This window comes from Urocitellus parryii, chromosome 1 (assembly GCF_045843805.1).
Source record: "Urocitellus parryii isolate mUroPar1 chromosome 1, mUroPar1.hap1, whole genome shotgun sequence".
Taxonomy (NCBI): Eukaryota; Metazoa; Chordata; class Mammalia; order Rodentia; family Sciuridae; genus Urocitellus; species Urocitellus parryii.
Window position 1 is genome coordinate 233,992,216 of NC_135531.1, and position 24,239 is coordinate 234,016,454.

General features: G+C 34.3%; 1 protein-coding gene across 1 annotated transcript in view; it reads right to left on the minus strand.

The window, feature by feature from the left end:
• Pde1a (phosphodiesterase 1A) overlaps positions 1-23,786 on the minus strand; it is a 242,213-nt gene extending 218,427 nt beyond the window's left edge. The window contains exons 1-2 of the mRNA XM_026392032.2: positions 23,717-23,786; positions 23,341-23,478 (exon numbers count right to left, since the gene is read on the minus strand). Coding sequence (XP_026247817.1) covers positions 23,341-23,393 — 53 coding nt within the window. The 5' untranslated portion in view covers positions 23,394-23,478; positions 23,717-23,786. The remainder of the gene's footprint in view (positions 1-23,340; positions 23,479-23,716) is intronic.
• Positions 23,787-24,239: the final 453 nt, after the last annotated feature.

Sequence of the window (24,239 nt, forward strand, 5' to 3'; positions counted from 1 at the left end):
TGCAAAATTAGTTAACCCATAGCTAGAGGATAAATAGAACCATTGAGTATTAGCTTTTGCTTTGGCCTCAGATTCCAGGCCTGTGATTGAGGGGTGTGGGTAGTTTGTTAATCAGTGTTTTCACATCTGTGACCAAAAGAAATGACAAGAACAACTTTAGAGGAGGAAAAGTTTATTTGGGGGATCATGGTTTCAGAAATCTCAGCCCACAGATGGTCAGCTCCATTGCTCTGTGCCTAAGGCAAGGTAGAACATCAGAGTACAAGAGTGTGGTGGAAGACAGTGGCTTAGGACATGAAACAGGAAGAAGAAAGCAAGCTTCTTTCAACAAGGAAAAAATACACACTCCAAGGCATACCCCCTGGGACTCACTTCTTGCCACACCCTTCCTGCCTATAGTTACCACCCTGGCAAGTACTATCATGGGATTAATGCACTGATTATGTTAAGACTCTCATAATCAGATCATTTAACCTCTAAACTTTCTTGCATATTTTACACATGAGTTTTTTTAGGTGATGTCTAATATCTACACCATAATAGGTGCTAACCATTAGTCACCTTTCCAGTGGTACAACTAAGCCAGCTCCTACCAGTTCTTTCTTGTTATTGTTTCCCAACTCCAATTCCAGTGACAGGTGACACTACACTGTAGCTTGAAATCAACCCTGATGGAAATGCAACACAAAGACTGGTAAATGCAATAAATTGGGGCTTTTCAATTTTCTTTCGTAAAGCTAAGTTACTATCACACCACTGTTTCTAGCTCTATTTATATAAATTAACCAAGTTCTATAAGTGACAAGAAATGGGGGAGTCTGAATTTCTGTTTACCACATAGATCAAGGAAGTTTAAATTATTTGAAATTTAGGCTAGTGCACATAGATGGATTCAATTTAAGAGGAAACTAATTGGTACAATCATTTTTTTTAATCTGCAGTTTTTTAATTCAATGAATGTTTTATTTTAAAAATTATTTGTTCTTTTTAGTTATATATGACAATAGATTGTATTTTCTTTCTCTTTCCCATTGCCCCTCCCTTCTCCCTACTCCCGCACCCCAGTCCAATACAATGAACCTCCATTCCTCCCTCCCCACCACCTACTGAGAGTCAGCATCCATTATCAGAGAGAACATTGGACTTTAATTTTTTGGGGATTGGCTTATTTTGCTTAGCATGATAGCCTATAGTTCCATCCATTTTTCAGCAAATGCCATAATTTCATTCTTCTTTATGGCTGAGTAATATTATATTTTGTATATGTAACACATTCTCTTTATCCTTTTATTTGTTGAAGGGCACCTAGGTTGGCCACATAGCTTAGCTATTGTGAATCGAGCTGTATGAACACTAATGTGGCTGTGTCAGTATGACATGCTGATTTTAAATCCTTTGGGTATATGCGGAGGAGTGGGATAACTAAGTCAAATGGTGGTTCTATTCCTAGTTTTTTGAGGAATTTCTATACTGCTTTCCAAAGTGGTTGCACCAATTTGCAGTCCTACCAGCAATATATGAGTGTACCTTTTCTCCTACATCATCACCAACATTTATTGTTACTTGTACTCTTGATAATACCCATTCTATCTGGAGAAAGATGAAATCAGTATGGTTTTGATTTGTATTTCTCTAATTGCTAGAGATGTTGAACACTTTTCCATATATTTTTTGACAAATTGTATTTCTTCTTTGAAGAGTCTGTTCTGTTCCTTTGCCCATTTATTGATGTGTGTGTGTGTGTGTGTGTGTGTGTGTATGTGTAAGCTTTTTGAGTTCTTTATATATCCTGGAGATTAATGCTCTATCTGAGGCGCAGATAGCAAAGATTTTCCTCCCATTCTGTAGGCTCTCTCTTTATGATCTTGAGTGCTTCCTTTTCTGTGAAAAAGCTTTTTATTTGAGTCCATCCCATTTATTGGTTCTTGATGTTATTTCTTGTACTTTAGGAGTCTTGTTGAGAAATTCTTATTCTAAACCAACATGATAGAGATTTGGGCCTACTTTTTCTTCTAGTAGGCATAGGGTCTCTAGTCTAATGCCTAGGTCCTTGAATTACTTAGAGTTGAGTTTTGTGCAGGGTGATATGGGTCTAATTTCATTTTGTTACATATGGATTTTCAGTTTTCCCAGTACCAACTGTTGAAGACAGATATCTTTTCTCCAACGTATGTTTATGGCCTCCAATGTATGGTATGTTTACGATCTAATTTGAGATAACTGTGTTAATGTGAGTTTGTGTCTATGTATTCTATTCTGCACCATTAGTCTTCGTGCCTATTTTGGTGCCAATACCATACTGTTTTTGTTACTATAACTCTGTAGTATAACTTAAGGCCTGGTATTGTGATGTCACCTGCTTTACTTTTCTCACTGAGGATTGCTTTGGCTATTCTGGGTCTCTTATTTTTCCAAATAAATTTTATGACTGCTTTTTCTATTTCTATAAAGAACATTATCGGAACCATAATAGGAATTGCATTAAATCTGTACAGCACCTTTGGTAAGATGGCCATTTTGACAATATTAACTCTGCCTACCTATCCAAGAGCATGGAGACCTTTCCATCTTCCAAGGGCTTCTTCAATTTCTTTCTTTAGTGTTCTGTGGTTTTCATTGTAGAGTTTTTTCACCTCTTTTGTTAGATTTATTTCCAAATTTTTTTGAGTCTACTGTGAATGGGATAATTTTCCTAATTTCTCTTTCAGTTAATTCATCACTGATATTAGGAATATAATTGATTTAAGGGCATTAATTTTATATCCTGCTATTTTGCTGAATTCATTCATAGTTCTAGAAGTTTTCTGGTAGAGTTTTTTGAATCTTCTAAATATAGAATCATGTCATCAGCAAACAGAAATAATTTGAGTTCTTTTCCTATTCATATCCCTTTAACTTCTTTCTTCTAATTGTTCTGGCTAGAGTTTCTAAGACTATGTTGAATACAAGTGGTAAAAGAAGTCATCCCTGTATTGTTCCAGTCTTTAGATGAAATGGTGCCACCATTTTCATATGTGGAAACAACAGAAGACAGGCTGTCAAGATCTAGATTGGCCTCAAATAATACTGACTACTGCTTTTCTGATGAGCAACCTTTCCTCCAATCCCCAAATTTTAGAAACACACAGTGATGAAAGTTGTACACCACAAAATTGTTCTTTCAGATTTACTTGAAAACAAACATAATTACTATTGTAATAACTGTAAAACCTCTTCCTTCTTTTTATTTGTTTCATAGAAAATTCAAAAAGTAAATATGATCATCTAGCCTTGGTTTCAAAATAAAACACAATAACAATAAAACACTTTAAAATCTCAAATTTTATCTACTGTATATTTTAATTTTTCAACATAATGCTTTTTAGCCAGTATAATGCTTTTTAGCCAATATAATGCTTTTTTTGCCAGAAAGTTTTCTCAAATAGCAGAATGTGTTCCAGACTACAAATGTAGAGGTCAGAACCTTACTGATAACTGTTATGGTTTGAATATGAGCTGTAGCCTGAAAATCTCATGTGGTAATGCAGAACATATACAGGTGAAAAGATTAGATTATGAGAGCTATAACCTAACAGAGGATTAATTCAGTTTGTAGATTAATAATTTGAATGGATTACTGGAGGGCAATTGTAGGCAGGTGGGACATGCCTGGAGGAAGTAGATCATTGGGAGCATGCTTTGGGAACTAAATTTTGTCCCTGGTTTCTAGTGCTACTCTTCTGCTTCTTGGCTCCCATGAGCTGAGAGCTTTCCCCTTTCATGTTCTTCCACCATGATGTTCTACCTCACTTGGTTCCAGGGCATTATAGTCAGTCAGTCATAGACTGAACAAACTTCTGAAACCATGAACCAAAAGTAAACTTTTCTATCTCTAAGGTGTTCTTGTCAGGTATTTTGTTCACAGCAATGTAAAGGTAATTTACTGTGGCACCTGTGATACTGTACTATCTCCAACCCAGCCATTTGCAACATGGGTAAGAGTAATAAAAATGCTGCCTCCCCTCACCCAGGATTCTTGTTAGATATTATAACAATAGATGAGGAATGTCATTAGCTATAGAAATACATTGGTAGTTTGTTTTGTTATTTCTGTAGTGATTCATAAGGAAAAACTGAGAAGGAACCATTGTTTTTGCTAAAACAAGTAGGTAATAAAAAAAGGTCTATTATGAGTCAACAATATCCAAATGACAACAGACTGAATCATAAAATTCATGCACAATTTAGCAGCAGTCACACACAACACAACTATGTTGAGTAACGGCATCAATGTGACTAGGAAGAGACACATGTATGATTGCGTAGAAAAGCAATTCCCCAGGAAAATATGAGTACACAGGAAACTAAAGATTCAAGTAAATATTACTCTTCTACTTTTTCCACTATCATTTATATGAGGAAAACAAGATGACAGAGCTGGAAAGGAAGCTTATTGCTGCCTAGTAGCACAATACCTCAGAGTCAGTGAAACCTTGCATTTCATGAGACTACCTTCTGGATAGGATTTTGCTAAGTAGTTCTGACATAAACTTAACTTATTGAATATGTCTTCTCACAGAAAATTTAATTCTTTTCTGCCACTATGGTATTTATTTGTTTCTAATTTTCACTAATCTGGCTTTCATTTATTCTGTCAAAATGACATCAAATCTTATGTCCTAAAAAAATTTTGAAGAGTAAAATACTGGAGAAGAGGTGGAAAGATGTTGATCAAAATATATAAATTTTAATTAGACAGGAGGAATAAGTTTCTTAAGACCTATTGTTCAGCATATAATTATAGTTAATAATAATGCATTTCAAAATTTCTGAAAATAAGTTTCAAATATACTTTCCACATAAAGCATTTGAGGTGATAGATATGCAATAAGCTTGATTTAATTTTACAATATTATATAATGTAACATCACATTGTATCCCATTAATATCTACATTTATAATTCATTATTAATAATAAAAAGTAAGTTTTAAAATATAAAAAATTTTACAGATTTTAAACAACAAAATATTGCACTCAAATATTTTTTCTCAAGTTGAAGAATTATGGACCCATTTATTACATAAAATAATTTTACCAAAATGTTTAAGCTTTCTATGATGTTTAAGCTTTCTATGTTATAGTGATAGCTTTTTTTTTTTTTTTTTTTTTTGGTACAGGGAATTGAACTCAGAGGTACTCAACCAATGAGCCCATCCCCAGCCCTATTTTGTAATTTATTTAGAGACAGGGTCTCACTGAGTTGCTTAGCCCCTCACCATTGCTGAGGCTGACTTTGAACTCATGGTCCTCCTGCCTCAGCCTCCTGAGTCACTGGGATTACAGGCAAGTGCCACCATGCCTAGTGTGATAGTTATTCTTTTTTAAGTGCCTAGAATATTTTGAACATGGTATTGTGTTCTTTTTATATGTTTATTTCATTTTGTTCTCATTTCAGCCCTATATGGTATACTAGTATTCTCTTTATTTTAAAGTTGAACAAATTAAAGTTCAAACCTGGTCTAAATTCCAAAATCTTTTACAGAGTATTTCTCAGGGACCAAGCCTTAAATATTTTGAATTTATAGCATTTATTCCGTAGGCTTCATCTTTAGCATAAACCTGAGGGGACAGTTTTGATTAGCAGTCAAATTATTTTTAGATTTTTAGGCTGACAGTAAAAATGTAGATTTCCAGTAACTCCAGCAGACCAAACATGGCATATTTTAAGCATTTGTTTATTATTCATCATTTTTCCTTTCATTCAACAAGTATGTATTATCAATGGCTTTGCTCAAAATTCTGGACACCAAGAAGGCTATTTCCTTCAGTCATCCAGGAATATTTTTAAAAATAGTCCTTAGTTTCAGTTCATTGCATGGTTGGCATGTTGAACATAAGAGCAGACCATTTTTTTTAACATTCTCTGATATATATGGAAAATTTGTCAGAAATAATCAGGAAATGGGAAAATAATAATAGAAAGAAAAAATGCAGAAAGAAAATAGTTTTAGTTTAACTTATGCCAGTGTGCTGTTATAGAAAATATAGTTGATAGGTTAGTCTTTTAACTAAGTGAATGTATTTTATTTATAAAAAGGGAAAGTGGTCATATATCAGGACTATGTTCTGTCATAACAATTAAAATATTTCAATTTCTATTTTTGAGCCTTAATTTCTGCATATTTTTCAATAAAGTTGTCAAAAATTGATCTTCAAGTTTTGCATTCAGAAGACAGTATAGGCAGATTTGTCACTTTGTCTTCACTGAGAGTTGTTCAAGACATTTTATTAATTTTAATTTAAAAATGTTTTCTTCACATGAAGCAATAGTTATAAAAATACGTGGGAAAAATCTCAAAGATAAGTTTGGCAGAGATTTATGAAGCCCCATTTCATAGTTAAATACACTTTCTATGGTGTACTTCCCTTCTCCTTTTATTCTTGTCTTTGAAATTTAATCTTTGTCCCCCTTTTTAAATTAGCAAATGTCTTACAGTGTCTACTAAATCTGACTCCAGCTCCACTTCTAGATTTGTGAATAACATACTGGCAAATTTCTATCTGAATTGACTGATGGATTCAATGATTAACCTCAATTATTGTGTTCAAATTAGATAACTAGTTAAATAGGCCCTGAGCCTCTAAAAAAATTCACTGAGGTTATCCATTCACTCAATAAGGACATATATAGCACCTATTACATAGGAGACACTGTGCAAGTCATAATAGAGAATGTGTATGAACAATTACCATTCCATGGATGTAGAAGATAGATTATGGAGGAAAGACAGATACTAAACAAATAAAGAAGTAGATGCATAGCTGTAAACTATGATAAATAATTCAAACACAGTATTAAATGATGGACTGTGAAATAGTCATGTTCTCATTGTCAGATAGACCTGTGGATACCCTTTGCCTACTCTCCCACCCATAGCAATGGATTGGATGGAAGGATCACTGGGTGTACCCCAGGGGTAAGAATCTAAGTTCATGTTAATGACTTGTCTTCGGTCTTGTTGATCTTACTAAACTGTGGTAGTCAGAAACATTAAAATTATACTTTCCATATGGTCAACAGGTAAAAATATCAATGTAAATTAAATGTTATGTTTCTTCCTTCATAATAGAGACATTTAAATCATATCATCAAATAGATAAATCAGAATCAATAGTAAAAATAATAATTTTCAATGTAGATGAAGGGTAAAAAAAAAGTGGCATGTTTTCCTGCTTTCTTTAAGCCTCAGAATAGATATTTCAAAACAGTTTATTTCATAATATATAAGGGAGTTGTTTTTAAATTTTTACTCTGTAAGAATGAGTCTATGAAAAAGTTCTATAAGGAGCAATTCAGTTAATTTTACAATTTAAAATGCACTCACAATTTGAAACTATAAATAAATACTTACTAGGGTATAATTTATTTTAAAAGAATCATGTATATTTTATGAAGTGTTCCCAGCTATACCAATAAAACTAAGCAATCTAAATATGAATGTGGGAGTATCTCTTTAATGAACACATAAAAATTCAGTACAGTAAATGGATGACTGTGTAATAGAATAATTCAGCTAGCTCCCATGACCTGTGTCAATCTAAGCAAAACATTTCCATTTCTCAAGCTCTACTTCATTATTATAGTATAATTGCTTTTATTAAAAATGTAGAATAATAAAACTGTCAGGATATGTAAGTAAACATAGAGGATTTAAAAATTCAACTCATGCTCATCAACTTCTAGCTGTCTTCCACATGTATTATTCCTTTGATGTGTTTGCAGTGACAGGGCACAGAAAACAACCATGACATTGATTTCATACCTTTGCAGCCCCCTCAACCCCCTCCCACCCTGCACACAACACCACCATCAGGTGTTCCCTGAAGCTTCATCTGCAGTTGGTCAGTTTGAAGTGTTTGTGTCTTCCTTCAAACTGAAGTTGCTGTAGGGAGATTATTTTCCCTCTAACTTTTTACTAACTTTTAAAGTACAATATTCATTCTGAAAATCGTATATGAACCGTAAGTGGCAGCTGGGTGAGTTTTCATAAATTAAACATACTTAGGTCATCAGAATCCAGATCAAAAACAAAACAACAAAACCCAGAATATTTTCAAACCCAGAAACCACAGGGTCACTTCCAGTATGGTTCCAGGGTTATCCACTGTCTTGTGTATTACTCTTTGTAGAATTTAGAGAAATGGAACCATAGAGTTTGTAAGTCATGTGTCTGGCTTCTTGCATTCAATATTATGTTTGTGATATTAGCATACATTGTGATATTAGCATACATTGTGATATCAGCTGCATGTGTATTTGGTTCATCCTTCCTTGAGTTGTATCCCTTCTGCTGCTGCTGTTGTTGTTGTTGTTGTTTGTTTTGAGTTGTTATGACTAATACTTTCTAAGACTATGCTTACATACAGGTCTCTGAGGACTATATGGTAATAGTATTCTCTGTTGGGTGTAGAATTTCTGGACATACATATATTTAACTGTGGCCAACAATACAAACCAGTTTTCCAAAGTTGAGCTTATTTTTAGCTCCACCAGACATGCATTAGAGTTTCAATTACTCCAAACCAGTGGTTCTTAATTAAGCATGATTTTGTAAATATATAGGGACACTTGATAATGCCTAGAGTCATTTTTTTTTCTACACAACTACGGGATGCCACTGGAATTCTAGAAATAGAGACCAAGGAAGCTGTCTAACAATTCACAAGTTATTCCCTATGATAAAGAATTATCTGTTTGAAAAGGTTAGTGGTGTTGAGATTGAGAAATTTTGCTCTAAAATCTCACCAGAGCTAGGTAAATATCCAGTTTTTGCATTAGCCATTCCAGAAGTCATATTACACAGTGGTTATAACTTATAATTCCCCGACAACTAAATAAAGTCATTTTAAATCCTGAGACTTGGTTCTTGGATGGCTATGCAAATCTTCAGGATCCTAAGATGACTGTTCCAAATGCCCACTGTAAACTGCATAGCTCTTTTTACTCATAGTCTTTGATTCTGGAAGCAAGTGGACTTGGCTTTAATTCTCAACTCCTCTACCTAGCCAAGTAACTCAACCTCCCTGCATTTCAGTTTCTTCATCTGTGATATGGGAAGACTATTGCCCACACTCATATTGCTCTTTCAATTAGATGTGATGTAGGTAAAATCCTGGCATATACTGAATGTTCAGTGGTTATTACTTCTACAGGATAGAAGAGCAAAAAATGCAAATAAATTAAGCTAGAAAGACCAAAGGATGGTGTTCTAGTCTTGATCTAGAGCTAACAAGCTGTGAGAACTGGATAAGCAATCAATGTTTTAGAGCACTTCACTTATCTGTGAAATAAGAGAGTTGTACGAGAAATAAGGTCTTTATAACTTGATTATTCTGTTATTGTGTGATTATGACAAGTTATCATTCATCAATAAGTTCATAGTAAGAATGGGAAATAGGGCACACATTCAATTAACACAAATTTTTTAGACAAATATTCTCAGAAATACACAGCTACACATAAAGTACTATTGCCATTAAAGTCCAAAAATAAGGAGGAAAAAAAAAGCTTATCTGGCTGGAAAAATTTCAGAACATTAGCATTTGAACTAAGACTTGTACAACAAAGATAGAAAATAGTTCAGACAGGAGTTGAGGAGCAGCATTGAAGCAGAGAAAGCAAAGTAGACAAGGGGAAGCACAAACAGGTCCTAGGGAACAGCGAGTCATCCAGAATGACTTGAGCACAGGAATTGTGAAAGGAGAAAAGAGGTAAGGCAGATGGAGAGTAGATATAAAGGGTTAGGAATGCCAGAAGATTCACCTTTACTTGGTAGAAATGAAGGGTCAGTGCAAATTACAGAAGTGACGAAACCATGGCAGAACATTAGTGTCTTATTTGCTAATTCCAGAACCAAGGAACTGTGGAAAGGAGGCTGGGAATTAGAAGCGCAATTTGCAAAATTCGAGATTTTATATGACAGGGTAAAAGGCTTTGATGTAAAGAGGCACAAAGAGAAGAACAGAGAAACCAGAAATTTTATATGAACATAATTGAAAGAACCGGACTATTGTTTTGTTACCGAAGACAAGAAGTGACGAGGCATCAAAACTGAGATTTCAAGTCTGAATGACAAGGGGATTAGAAGTATAAGAAAATATTTTGTGCTTTCTTCAATAGCCATCAACAAAGAGGCTCAAAACAGCCATGTTAAGCTGTTTCTCTAAGCCATATTTCTCAAACAATAGTTTACTGAAGAATTTGCTATATTAGCAGAGATTTAGTGTAAAGGAAATTCCCTCATAATTAAGAGAACACTAAATATTATATCTTTCTCTCAGATATTTTCATTTAGCATAAACATACAGTTCTGGGGAATCCCATCATTTTACTGGGAATGTATAGGTTTGTGTGTTTATGTTTGAGTGTGTCATTGTGGGTGTGAACTGTTGAGTCTCAGGGAGCACTAGCATTTCAAGGGACAAAGTTTGCAGGAATATTCACACATATGATTTGGAACTTATTCTTACAGAACAGTAGGTATTAGTTATGAATCTCTTTGGATAGAATAGTATCATATATCAGGAGGTTATCAGTTGGTCCTGTCTAAGACATGGGAAGAAATGCAAAATGTTACTTAGGATAGAGTTGAGCCTCAAATGTTAATTTAGGAATCACTTAAGAGAAGATAGCTGAGATTATAGCAGAGACATTTCTGTAAGGGACTAGAGAAGTTAATAAGAAATAAAATCGACATTTAAAAGACTAATGAGTAGAAAAGAGATTGAACTGTTACTTGGAGTCAAAAATCTAAGGGAAAATTATTTTGAAAGGATATGTCTGAGTAACTCAGGAAGTTACAGAAACATCACCTAAGTGTTGTACGCTGAGTCTTCAATGTGGAATTCCAGACCTTCCCTAAGAGTCCTATTATTGAAGGGAAAAATCCAGAAGCAATACTCCTCCTGGGAGTTCTAAGGCTACTCTGCTCAGATTTAGACCCATTGTTTAAGTGCTCCAATATTTAACAGATGTAGGTAGAACAACAAACTAATTGGCATAACCATTAGTTTTTTGAGTATATAACAAATGAATCTCACATAAGAAACACTAGATATTTTGATGTCTGGCAAAGGAAAGGATAAAGGAAGAAAACAGCAGGGAATGGAAAGGAGCAGCATCATATTGTCACCTAGACATTTATATCAGAAAAAATAGAAGGAGAAGGAAAAGGAGAAGAAAAGTAACTAAATGTAAGTTAAGGCCCTTCACCAGCTCTGCATTGACATAGCTTCCATTGAATGGAGAAGGGAGGCTAAATTGCCCACTGAGCTAAATTGGCATAGAGGGGAATAATGTATTGCTAGATAGAAGAAAGATAAAGCAGAACAAATTATCCAGGTGATATGCACTGATCAAAATTATTCAACTTTAGCTGCTCAGCTTCCACAATCAATTTATCTAAAAGCTGATATAGATGAATCAGTAAGAATTTTTATATAATATTTAACTTAAAGATCAATTTAGTATAGCTGTTTAGCTCCCAGAATGTGGTCAGAAAGTATTTCCATTTTTTCAATTAGCACTGATTTTTGGAAGGTTATTATTAAAGCAAGCATCAAGAAGAGAAATTTTAAACCAATTGTGTTTCTATAACTATCTACCACATAAAATATTCTAAATATTTGGTTCTTTAAAAAGAAAACAATGAACTTCTAAGAGCATTATATGATTTGCCTAACAGACTTAGGATTTTTCTTCTCAGAAAATAAATTCTTAGTATAATAGTTCAGAAAAAAATTCCAATGAAGTAAAATATTTTATGTCCTTCAAGAATGGCCACAATTACACTAAATTTTAAAAAGTGAATATTAAGCATTTTGGATATTGGAAAATTCATGAAAGGCAACGCCTAAAATATAGATTAATAGGATGGCTACTCGGATTATTATTTTAATCACTTCTACTAATGAAATTATAATGAAATCTAGCTCTAGTTTTGCACAACCTAGACGCCACATCCTTCACTATCTCAAGGGTCTTTCTGCTGCATAAGAAAATGTTGTTTATATTTTGAGAGCAACAAATCTCTTCTGTTTAGAAACACTTTCAAAGCAAAAGCCTGAACTTGATATTTCTTTTCCCTCCTTTCTTTATTTTTTTCTGGAGACAGTACTTCATGTCCTAAAATTCCTAGCATGTGCATCATATGTGACGTGACAAATCAATGTTTGTGTACTCATCACAGTAAATCATATGACAGTGATAATTTACTTTGGGTCAGTTTTTCCCCTTTCTCCACCTCTAGAAGAAAAATATTAAGTATTAAGCAATTCTAAATAGAAAAAAAATTGTATTTGGGGAAATTTAAATCATTTCCTTGGCTAGAACTAATGGACCAGGCCTCAAAGAGACTTATACTGCTGGTCTGGTATATGCATTAAAGTTTCCTAACATTGTCTGTTATAAAGATAAAATCTGTAATGGCAATCCTTTGTTCTTAAGGCTCTATACAACAACACTATCATTATTCAAAACATATTACTTGCAGATTTTGAATTGCACACTTTTCACTAATTGTAAATTTAAGGGTAAAGCTTTGAAAAAAAAATCTCTTCAGGATGAAATGTAGAGAAAGGCTCAAGAGCTAGGTAATACGCTGCCAAGCTTGTGTGCAATGACACCTGGGTGTGATAATCCACACAGAACTTCCATCTGTTATTTCTTAATTTACCCTCAGCTGTTTCAATAATGTGACATTGTTCGTTGTTTCTCAATCTTTTCAAAATATTTCTTCTTCCTTTTTTTAAACTCACACCATTACAGTTATGTAATAAAACATTACTCTCTCAACTAGGCAACTTTGTTTGGCTAGCTTCTCTGAGAGGAGATGAAAAATGTGAACTGTGGAAAAATTTTGGGGGGGAGACTATCTTCAGATAATATAAATAAGAAATTATTAAAGGAAGAAAAAATACGAGCTGTAGGGAAATAAATTTCAGAAAAATTAAGGAGGTATATTTGGGGAAAATCTAGGGGAGGAAACTTAGTGTTTCTTTGAAATACTACTTTCTAGGGATATTAATAAGGATTATGCATAATTGGAAAGTTTTGAGATGTTTCAAAGTAGATAAACTCAACTTTTGCTGAAAAACTTCTAATATGCTTTGTAAACTTCTAATATGCTTTGTAATTCCCTAAGAGATGAATGAACAGGACAAGCAGATTAACCAAACTTATGTGATGCTTTTGTTCAGATATCTCAGGGGGATGATGTTCTATGACAAAAGGGCATTTTAGAAATGCTGAGCTCAGGAGTTCAGCTCATTGGATTTATCATTTTTGACATTAGACCACATGGGTGACAGCACATATTTACAAGATCCATACAGCATAGCTCTTGAATGTCTTTCTTTAACAAAACTTTCAGTCACACATCTCTCCACTCAGAGATGAAAGGTTCTATGCTGGTCAGGAGTCTCTCTATTCTCAAAATTTTTCCAAACACTCCAGGCACTTCCATATTCCCAAGCTTTATTCATGTTATACCATCTTCCAGATGCCCTTATCCTTCTTCCCTTTCCCTCTCAAAATCCCATTTCCCCTTTGAAGGTCACCTTCAAGTATTCTACACTGCATATTCTATGTGCTTCTCTTTAAGGCTTAACTGTCAAACTTGTCTGTGTACTAGAAGATGAGGGAGTCTGAGAAAAACTGACTCCTGGATCTCACCTAGCTATTTTAATATAAGAGGTTAGAAATATCACCTGAACATTGGGATTTTTAAAAAAACCCCAGTGATGACAAGACATAGCCAATGTTGAGAGTCACTGCTTTGGAGTTCATGGGAGTTTGCTTCTGTTCTTAATTGACCTATATCATTTAAAAATGGTGCTTAATACTTTTTAAAGGAGAAAATTTAACCCTCTTTATGTTCACAAATTCCCTGAACCTAAAAGAGTTTTTTAATGGAAAATAGAAAGAAGGAAGGAAGGAAAGAAAGTTTAATTTCCAACAATGATGCTGATGTTATTAAAAGATTTTCCAGATTACTCTGTTCTTCCATTTCTAAGATTAATTATATATTATTTATACCATTAAGGAAAGTAGGTACCAAATCTCAGTTTGGATCAGCACAAAATGGAAATTTTCTAGAAATACGCCAAAGCTTTCTACCTCAGACCTAGTGAGTCAGAATCTCTGTGGCAAAAACTGCAGAAGCTTATTTTGATTTTGTTGGTGTTTTGTAAGCTGCCATTCTAATGTCAATAACAAACAGATTCATTTTGTTAATCACTGATTCAAAAGAGAGGCTATATAATTTGTTGCTTTTTACAAAAATATTTACCTATTATAGTGGTTTTGGGAGGATTCCGTAAAACAGAAAACATTACCATACATCTATCCCATAAATAAATAATTTTTTAAAAAGATAATAAACCTCAATCCCAAGAGATTACACATTATGGATGTGACTTGAATCAAATTCAAATGTACAAGGAGGCTTTATTTTTACTATTTACAAAGCTTTCTTTCTGTGTCATAGTATTAGTTATAAATGGGATTGAATTGCCCAAAATTATGCAATAAATCACATTCAGCTTCTATTAAAATAATGAATTTCTTCAAGTGTGCTAGCATGACACTTGGTGAAAATCAATTATCCTAAAGGAACCAGGAAATGTGAGCAGTCATTATCAGGGTAAGAGCTCATTTTTTAGGCAATTAAGTAAGACTTTTAACTTATTAAAACTTTTTAAACCAGGAATCTCAGGCATGCTGTGACCCTGAAGTCAGTTGAACCACATTTGACCCACAGCCCATGTGACAGTCATCTGGACCTTCTGCTCTGTTAATATTTGTTTCCTATCCTCACTAGTCACCCTGACCAGTTTATAACATGAAAGAAAGTTTCAATTTATATGCTGTCTCTTCAGTGGCTGAATGAACAATAGATGAACTAAAGAAAAGAATAAAACCAGAAAAAGCACACACACCATCAGAGAAGATTTACTGCATTAACTGCCATAATCGTATGTGCTTCTCTGTGTCTCTATCTTCTGATATTATGTTGTACAGTGTCCTTTTGCTCCCACTTTGGGTTGGGCCCTCTGACTTCACATTTCCAATGGGACAGCAGCAACTTAATCAGACTTGGAATCTTAAAAAGGTGTTTCTAGTTCCCACAACTATAATGAGACCCGTCCAGGCTAGCCTACGGGATAGCCTCATCGAGAGACACAATGGAAGAAAGCTGTCATGGAACCAAGGAACCCCCTTATCACCCAGCCCACAACAAACCCACATCTGGCCCAGGTGCATGAGAAAGCCCCACTGAGATCACCCAAGCCTTTTACACAGACCAGCAGAACCACTCATCCCACCCACCTGCTAAGGTACTTTTAAGCCATGATATTTGGGGAATATTTATTAATAGCAAAGCTGACACAATTGTCTTCATTGTTTGAAAAGCTATCCTTTGAAAGACTGTGGATCCTCCTTGTTCCAGTTCTACTAAGGAGAAAAAAGTTGTATTGGTAGGAAGATAAATTTCAATTTAAATTATTCTCTAACAAGTCATAGTTGTTTGAAGGTAGAATGAGCTAATTTTCATGATGCTAGAATAAACCAAGTCAAGGTTAATACACATCCATTTATTCATTCAAAAACTATGTATCATCTTTACCTTTAATGCTACAAAATTATATATAAGTAATCAGTACATGTATGTGGTGGAGAATACTTGCTTTATCATTATGAACAAATGTTAGAAATAAGAACAAAATACACATTCTCCCTGTAATCCTCTTGGACATAGCTGCCAGAATTCCCAGCAAATCTTTACTAGCTGCCATTCACCCTAGAAACAGAGAGATGACCACTCTGTGGATCTAACAAAATAAATTATTTATCCTATCATTCATTCATGTCAAGGGTCACTAGCTAGCAGTGTGCAGCTGGATTTTGTTTAGTCTTTCAGTGTTTTTCTTTTTTTTTAAAAAAAAAAAGATAAAGTAAATACTTTTTAATTCTGATCACCACTGTTCCTCACAAATCCTATTTCACATGTTTATAATACCAAACTGAACCCTTCAGGTATTTAAGTTTAAAGACTTGGCTTAGTACTTACTTATGAAACACATGTCTCCTAAAAGTTATGAGAAATACAGATGAATTAAATGTTGATTTAGCCTTAGGAATGTCAGAGGTTGTCTGGAGAGAGTATAATTACTTCTATCAAGAAATTATGATAAAATGAAGGGGTCTGTGCCATAAAAAGATATAGATAAAATGCCACCGGATCTTACAGTCAGAAACAACTGGATGGCACTAAACTAGACAGCAAAAGCACAATACGTGGGCCTAGACATGAGCAGGTCCCTTTTGTTCTTTGAATGTTGTTTCACATTGCTCTAACACAGCTACTGTTTTGGGTCTAAGCATCTGCAACATAACATTCACTGGAGTTCTTTAACAAACAAGTGGGCCCCCTATCCCTGCTCACATCCAAAGTATGAATAAATGATGTAATTTAGGAGTGACTTGGCCTAGTGGGATTTTCCTTTCCTTCCTCAATTAGGAATCCTGAGATTGTCACTTTCATGTGTTGCTGACATAGCCCTACTGTTTTTCATTACCTTTGATCTTTAACCAATTAGTTTTGAACTTTTTGATCCTGAAAAGTCAATATTGATATATTCAAAGCTGAAGTGATTTCCATAGTAAAAGCCCATAATTTTTAATGTCTATAAAACAGTTGGTTAATAAATATATAATTAATGATTGCATATCTGTTTAGTAAATTCTTCTAAAAATTACATCCTAAAACATCAAAGTCTGGAGTCATCAAAACACTAAAAGTGAACATCACTTTGACTCAGAATTAATGCTTCTTCTTCATAACAAAAAGCAGGGCTTCGACAGAGCAGGCATGGAGGCCACACAGATAACAAATATGAAGTATTATCATCATTTCCTTCAAATGAACTAACTTGCCCGTCCACTTTCAGCAGCTCCGATTCAGGAAATGTTGAATTTTCCTCAATTAGAGTTCATGTCCAAGTGACTGTAATCAAATACATAAATAAACTGAAGCTTTCCCATGAGAACAAACTGTCAAAACTATGTATGTCCAGTCACAGAAATGAAGAGTCTGAGTTTACAAATGCTGCAGATTTCTTTAAAACTACTCTCTCCCTTTGGACCTACAGATCATCTTTCAAGTAAGTACCACAGTATGACTGATCCATCCTTCCTTCCTTCCTTCCTTCCTTCCTTCCTTCCTTCCTTCCTTCCTTCCTTCTGTGTATAAAAAGCTGATTACTCAAAATATAAAAATTTCCAGATGATATAAAACTATTTAATCGTTGTACCTGAATATTTTGATTTTCCTCATTTCAGACATTCCAAATCTTTATATGAAAAGTCATTTCTAAATCACACCAGCACCCCAGATAAACACAGCATCCCCACTCAGACAATGAGGTTTGCATAGTTTCCCATGCTTCAAACTACTCCCTGATCCTCCTACACCCAAAACCATGAATTGTCAATTTCATACCTCTTTCTGGAGTTTCCCTGAAGATTCTATGCATGTGACTTGTCTACAAATACAATAAGGGTTCAATGAAAGGTAGTTCTTAGTATTAATATTAATACCTGCTGCTGCTGCTGCTGCTGCTAATGATGGTAAGTTTATTGGAGAAATTTTAAATGTGTGTTGACTGTGAATGAAATAATACTGGAGTGAGTAAATTACTTACTGCATTACATTAAAATGTATAACAAATTAGTTTATCAATTGATGATGACCACTTAAAGGTACTTTTGCAACTAGAGAAATAAATAGGTATAGTAAGGTCTGATAATTTTTTTCATGTTGAACATTACTTGCCTTACATTCAAATGTGTTTTTGTTTTGGTCTTTGTAATTTATTTTAAAGACCAATTTGTGTCTGCTTCTTGTGCTATAAATCTTAAAGGAGCTTTAACTCGCAGCACTATAACACCCTGAGCTCAACAAAAAACATTAATTTTTAATAAACATGTCTGCTATAAAATAAATGTGTTCTTCTATTAATCAGTATCATGCCCTACAGTGTTATAAACTTTATATTCATTATCCTATGTTCATTTTATAAGTGTATTTTTTCACTCTAATAACAAGGAAAAATAACAAATATAATTGCTTTGTTTTGTCAATTAATCATCACTTGTATAAAAATCATCATTCACATTTTTTTAATCTCTAAAACCGAATTTACAATGATCATGTTACCCTAACAGGTAAATTCATGTTCCTTATTTCTCTCTCTTTCTCTCTCTCTTTTCTTTAACTAAACAAATTCCCAATCCATTTATCTTACAGCCAAACACTGGTAAAAAAATTTTTTATAAAGAGAGAATTACATTTATTTCAGATTTGATTGGCAGAGCTTCCTATGAGAAAACTTGTTGCATAAAAAGAGGGGATATTTATGTATTATATCACTTCATCAGCACATTATTAATTATTTTTCTATGTACTTTCTTTTCACTTGGATGACTTTGTACCATTTTTTTCTCTGTTTAAAGCATGTACTTCTGATGAGAGAAAGGTGTTAGACAGAGGCTTAAATCAAAGAGAATCATAAAAACATAAATACAAAACAAAAATCCAAAAATGTATCATGATTTCTTTACATTTTGAAGTGAATTTTACGTTTTATATTATTTGTTCAGGTTTTTAAAAATTATCCCCAAAGCACTATGGCAGTCAGTCCGATGTTCCTCCTTATTCATGTATAAAAATCTGAAATATGGTGTTGTCTTTTCATGTTAGCAATTTCAGCTTAGCTTTTATATTGAGCTAGTGAATGAATAGACAAAAATGATTCCACTCTGAAACGTTTATGATTTTAAATATATAATGGATATTTATGATAAATGTACAACATGGCTTATTCTATTCTTATATAAATAATAAATCTTTAACCTTGAAATTAGAATTCAGACACCACAACAGGCCACTAACCACTCCCAGGAGGCCCCAAAACAAAATTAAGTTCTTTTTCTAGTCTTTCTTATTCCATTCTACTGCTTTCTACATTTCAGTGTGAAAGGAATATGTCTGCCAAATACACTCTCAGAATTCCACCACTAACAGATACTTGTAAAAATAAAACTTTTGAAAACACATAAAGAAAAGAAACGGCATGTACTAAATGATGTTAAGATCCCAATGTGATTTTCATTAGTCTTGGGCTCTGGCAGCATAACACTTTAGTGTCTCAGATCCCAGATTAATAGACGAGTCCTCAATGTTAGGGCTGATGAAGAACCATTTGCATAGTTGGATATTACTTGTGACTTTTTAGTGTTACTTCTAATGAAAAATCACCACAAAGATAACTTTTGAACACTAAAAAAGGTTCAAAAAGTTGTTGGTTCCAAAGAACACCATATAAAGTTTAGCCTGTAAAAATCATTTCCATTTATTTTTCAAATTCTTTTTTTTTCACTCTTTACTTCTAGAAAGAATTTGAAACAACAAGTGCAAAGGTACACATAATAGAATTTAAAAAAATGCAATATCAAATCAAATTGGAGGAGATCATTCTAGTAAAATCCCAGATAACTCTTCATGGATATAAAATTCAGATGAAAAGTCTTTATACAGGTACAATATTTTTTTGAGGAGAAATAGATTTTTCTTGATATCACAATCTAAGGTTGATTTACAGCATGTGTATATTGAAAACTTACTAAACAATATGAGTATACAGTAAGATTGAAATGTTTTCATTTATAGTTCTACTGAAGTTACATTATGGTTCTTCACTTGAATGTGTTATATATAATATTAAAACATAAACTGATGATTTGTTTGCATAAAGATAAATTATTATAATTGCCAGAGATAAACTTCTCTAGGAATATAGAAAAGGAAGTTTTTAAAAGCCTGAAGTCAGGTGTCCGTGAAAAACATTTAATACTAAGTGTTGGTTTACACCTTGGATTTTAAGGATCTATTTAATTTGATTATGTAAGTGCCTAGGGTCAGAACTCAGTGTTGTTGGTTGAAACATATGAAAATACTTTTTGTGATGTGTTTTCTTCTTAGAAAATGATAAAACTTTAAGTGTTTCTCTTGAGTAAAAGGAGACTCATCTAGACAAGCCTAAGCTTTAAGAGCATTTGCAGAAAGAGCTACAAAATGTGTTCAAGAGTTACCAATTGTAAATGCTCAGAGCTGAGTAGTCTCATTGATCCCAAAGTTCTGCATGATATACAAAAGCAAGATGGTAGATATAGATGCTCCTTGATTAGTGATTAAAGGAACTATGCCTTTTCTCCTTGCCTTACAGACATGATATGAAAATATGAATCTAAAATGTCCAAGGAAGATGTTTTAAAAATAGATCGGTAACTAACTATGTGAGATGATCTGGGAATCTTTACTGTAGGAGGCCTAGACATTCTTAGATACTGTATCTGAATAATGTCAGATTCCTCCCAGACTTCTTGGTATCTCATTCAGCCATGGAATTTAAATGAACACCATCTACTCCAAAACTCTCACCTTACTTTTTCCACTTGAGGGATGAGTTCTACTTTGTGAAATTTAGGGAAATTATGCTATTGGTTGATTTTTAATTACTTTTTAAAGAAATAAGTAAACCTCTTGATCTCTTCTCTCTCAGGTAATTTAGATATGCAAATTAATTATTCTTCAGATCTGCTTTCCCAGGACACTATTGTCTCTTTTGTGGCACATCATCTGACTGTACCATCATAAGTACTAGATGATATGTCTAGGGAGCTCAAAGTCCCTCAAAGAATACCAAATGAGTTGAATTAAATGCAAGTGTTTAATTACAGGGGGGAAAAAGCAGCTTATATAGAGAAATTTGGAATGGTGTCAAAATTCAGATATTTCCAAACAAAAATCCCTGAGCTGATCTGTATCAATAATTGACATTTAAATGAATTGTGTATAAGAAACCAAGTTGTGGTTCTTGTTTTTGTTTTGTTTTGTTTTTTGAATTTTTTTTAAATTTTGTAACTGGTTTCTCTAGCACAAGTGAAACATTTGCTAATCAAGTGGATATGATAACCCATGTGCAAGTCCCTTAGGAAGTACAGCACAGACAAGGACATAATAAGAAGGAAAGGTCTGGTAAATGGATCTCTGACCAGAAAAGTCAAGCCTGAGAAAGATGTCTCAATGTGAGTCACTAGGCAGTTCAGGATAGACAAGGGGACAAGATACCTGTCCAAGAAAGCCAATAAAGAAAATGAAATGTGGCATGCAATGAAAGCAAATGTGCCAAAGGCAAGCCTAATCCACTTACCAGCTTGCCAAAGAGTACAACTAGCTCTCAGGATGTCAAGGCTGTATTTTACTGAGTATCAGCCAAAATTCTCTCTGAGGAATGGTGCCTAATTATTTGAATCCAATTCTCTTTCCCTCATCCCCATCAAACCCTAATCAAAGCAATGCCAATTGTCAAGGTGCCAGCTGATCAATAAATTCCCAATTCCCACATCTAGCCTTGACCTTCTTTCATTAGTTTTGTTTTAAAACAATTTTCTGATATAACCTTTCTGGTAGCTACCTTTTCTCTTTTAGATTAACAGTATCGAGAAGCCATCATTTTAATCCACTAAATTTCATTCTAGTTATCTGGGCAAAGAATATCAATTTTCACAAAGGATCTGTTCTTTCTATCAAAGTCAACCACCACATATAGTGTAGTTAGATTGCAATACACCTGCAAGTAGCACCTAAGTATACAATTCATCAGGACTGAGTGTGAATTTGGCATGGAGACCACCTGTCTCAATCCCAAGTACTCCCCAGTGGGATAATACATCAGCAATAATGGCTAGGTGACCTTTTTTTTTTTTTTCCAGTACCTTGCCTTCCCAAACTACAATGGGTGGTCTGTTTGAGTGGTATCTTATTGGAGTTGAATTTGGAATCATCAGTGCAAATATCCTGCCTTTTTGAAATCACATGTGCACTTGGGAAAAAGTAGAGATTAATTACTTAGGATAAGGAGAAGTTTTGAGGAAATTTGGCAGGTGAATTCACATTTGGGAAGCCATTCTGGATTTATTATTATTATTATTTACTGCAGTTGCTCCATAGTATTTGCAAATACATATTTAAGTAGGTACAGATTGTGATATTAAATCCACTGTATGAATTTAGCATGATGCCCTGGTTTAAATCCTCAGTACTGAATAAATAAAATCATAAAAAGCATATGTATTAACTTAAGTATAATTTAGGGTCAAAGAAGTATTTAAAACAAATTTGCACTAGCCCTATGTCTTAAGCATTATGAAAGTATGTTGTTTTTATTAGTAATATTGTAGAAATCTTTAATACACAAAAAATAGTCACACTTAACATAATTATAGTCTTTAAAGTCCACTATTATTCATTATGTAACAACCACAGAATGCCAGGAATTCCATCCATATACTTTATTATTCTGTATTTAATTCTAGATCAACAGCCAGTGGTTGCAACTTGACTTTAACACTTTCTATTGATAATGTTTAGTATCTCTACATGTTTAGAATATTGCCTTGGGAAAAACCTAAAACTGATATATAATTCTTTCTTTTTTAAAAAAAAATCTGTTTTATGAGGAAGCAATTGTTGTGTTCATTTTCTAGCTACTTTAAAATTACTAAAAGTACATAAGCTAAGGAATCAGGAGTTAAAGAATCAATGGAGAAGTTTCTTCTCCCACAGAGAGTGTCCTTTCCTCCCAAATAAAACCTTAGCTCAATACTTTAATCTTTACCCACATTTTGCCTGGCCACAGATTTTTCCCACAGTGTACAATTTTTCCTATTGCTCCATTATTTCCTGAACTGTTGGTCTGATATTCCTGAATGAGCTATAAAATGGGAACTCTAGAACAGTAGCTCTCAAGTTCAAATTTACCTCCCAACACATTACTTCAGAAAGATCTAGCATTTGCAGCACTAAAATACTGCCCTTGAGTGTAATCAGTTGAAAGAACCAAGCATAATATTTCCTATTCGGAGGGCTGTGCCACAGCCCTCAGAAACAGTGAGGGATTGCATAATGTTTCAAAAGTTTTTTTCCAGTGCAGTGTCACTCATGTGCTTGAATAGTTAAGATTTTTTTTTAAATATATTTTGAGGAGTTGATAAGAGCTTGAGTACAGAGTTTCAGAAAATAGAAAATAAAAGGACTCCTTCAGCATGCACAAAGTTAACTTCAGGCATTCTTCATTGTTTGGCTGTATCTTACTGTGCAAATCCCCACGTTAAGGATGAAGGAGAGGAAGGATTGTTCCTGAGAGCCCTTGAGCCACCTGGGACTAACATTACTCACCTAAAGATGGGTCTTTGGAGATGTTTCTTCCTGATTGTGACGTGGTCATCCATTTAAAGGTGAAAGTTGAACTTCTTCCTGGAAGCAACTCCAGAAAATCCAGGGAGGGAATGTGGAAGCTTATCCTGATCTATCGTGCTGCAAGGAGGCCAGAAGGAAAAAGTGGTTTCCTCTTTCTCTTTTTGGGTGCTGGGAGAAAACTTCCCTGCTCTCTGCCAGCTGAGCAGTGTGTCCATAGAGGCCACATAAGACAGGCACGTTGGGGCACTCCCCCACAGAGCAGGGTGTGCAAAAACCACCAAGAGTCACGTTGATATGGGCCAGAGGAGCATACGGGCCCTCGGAAACAGAACAAAACAAACAGAAAACTGCCTACCCCAAGTGTCACCCAGGTAGGAGCTCCCTAAGTTATTGCAGCAGCCATGAGAGCGCTCCTTCCACATGCTGGTCAAGCTCGGAAAGGATAAGTCCCTCCCTGTCTTTAAAACAGCCTGTTCTGAGGCTCAACTTTTTTTCTTCAAAATAAAAGTTGTACAGCTGGTTCAGCAGTCCCATGTGAGTACCCTCTGGAAAAAAAAAGTTTGTCCTGTTAAAATAAGAACTGTATACAAATTAATGAAGAAAGATGGGCTCGGGTTGCAGGGCTGGCTCTGCTTCAAGAGATTATAATTATTTTACAATCTTGCTTTTATTCATGCTGGATGAAGTGTGGAGACGGCTCATCATTTTTGGCACTTGTAACCTAATAACCTGCACTTGGCTCAAGTTGAAGATGCCATTACACTGATAGAAGCCCATGTGAGGCTTGCCAGAGGTACAGAAGTTAGAAAAACAAAACTTGCTCAATTCTGTTGGTGACATTGTACCTAGATGTCCATACACAAAAGAGGCTTTCCAAG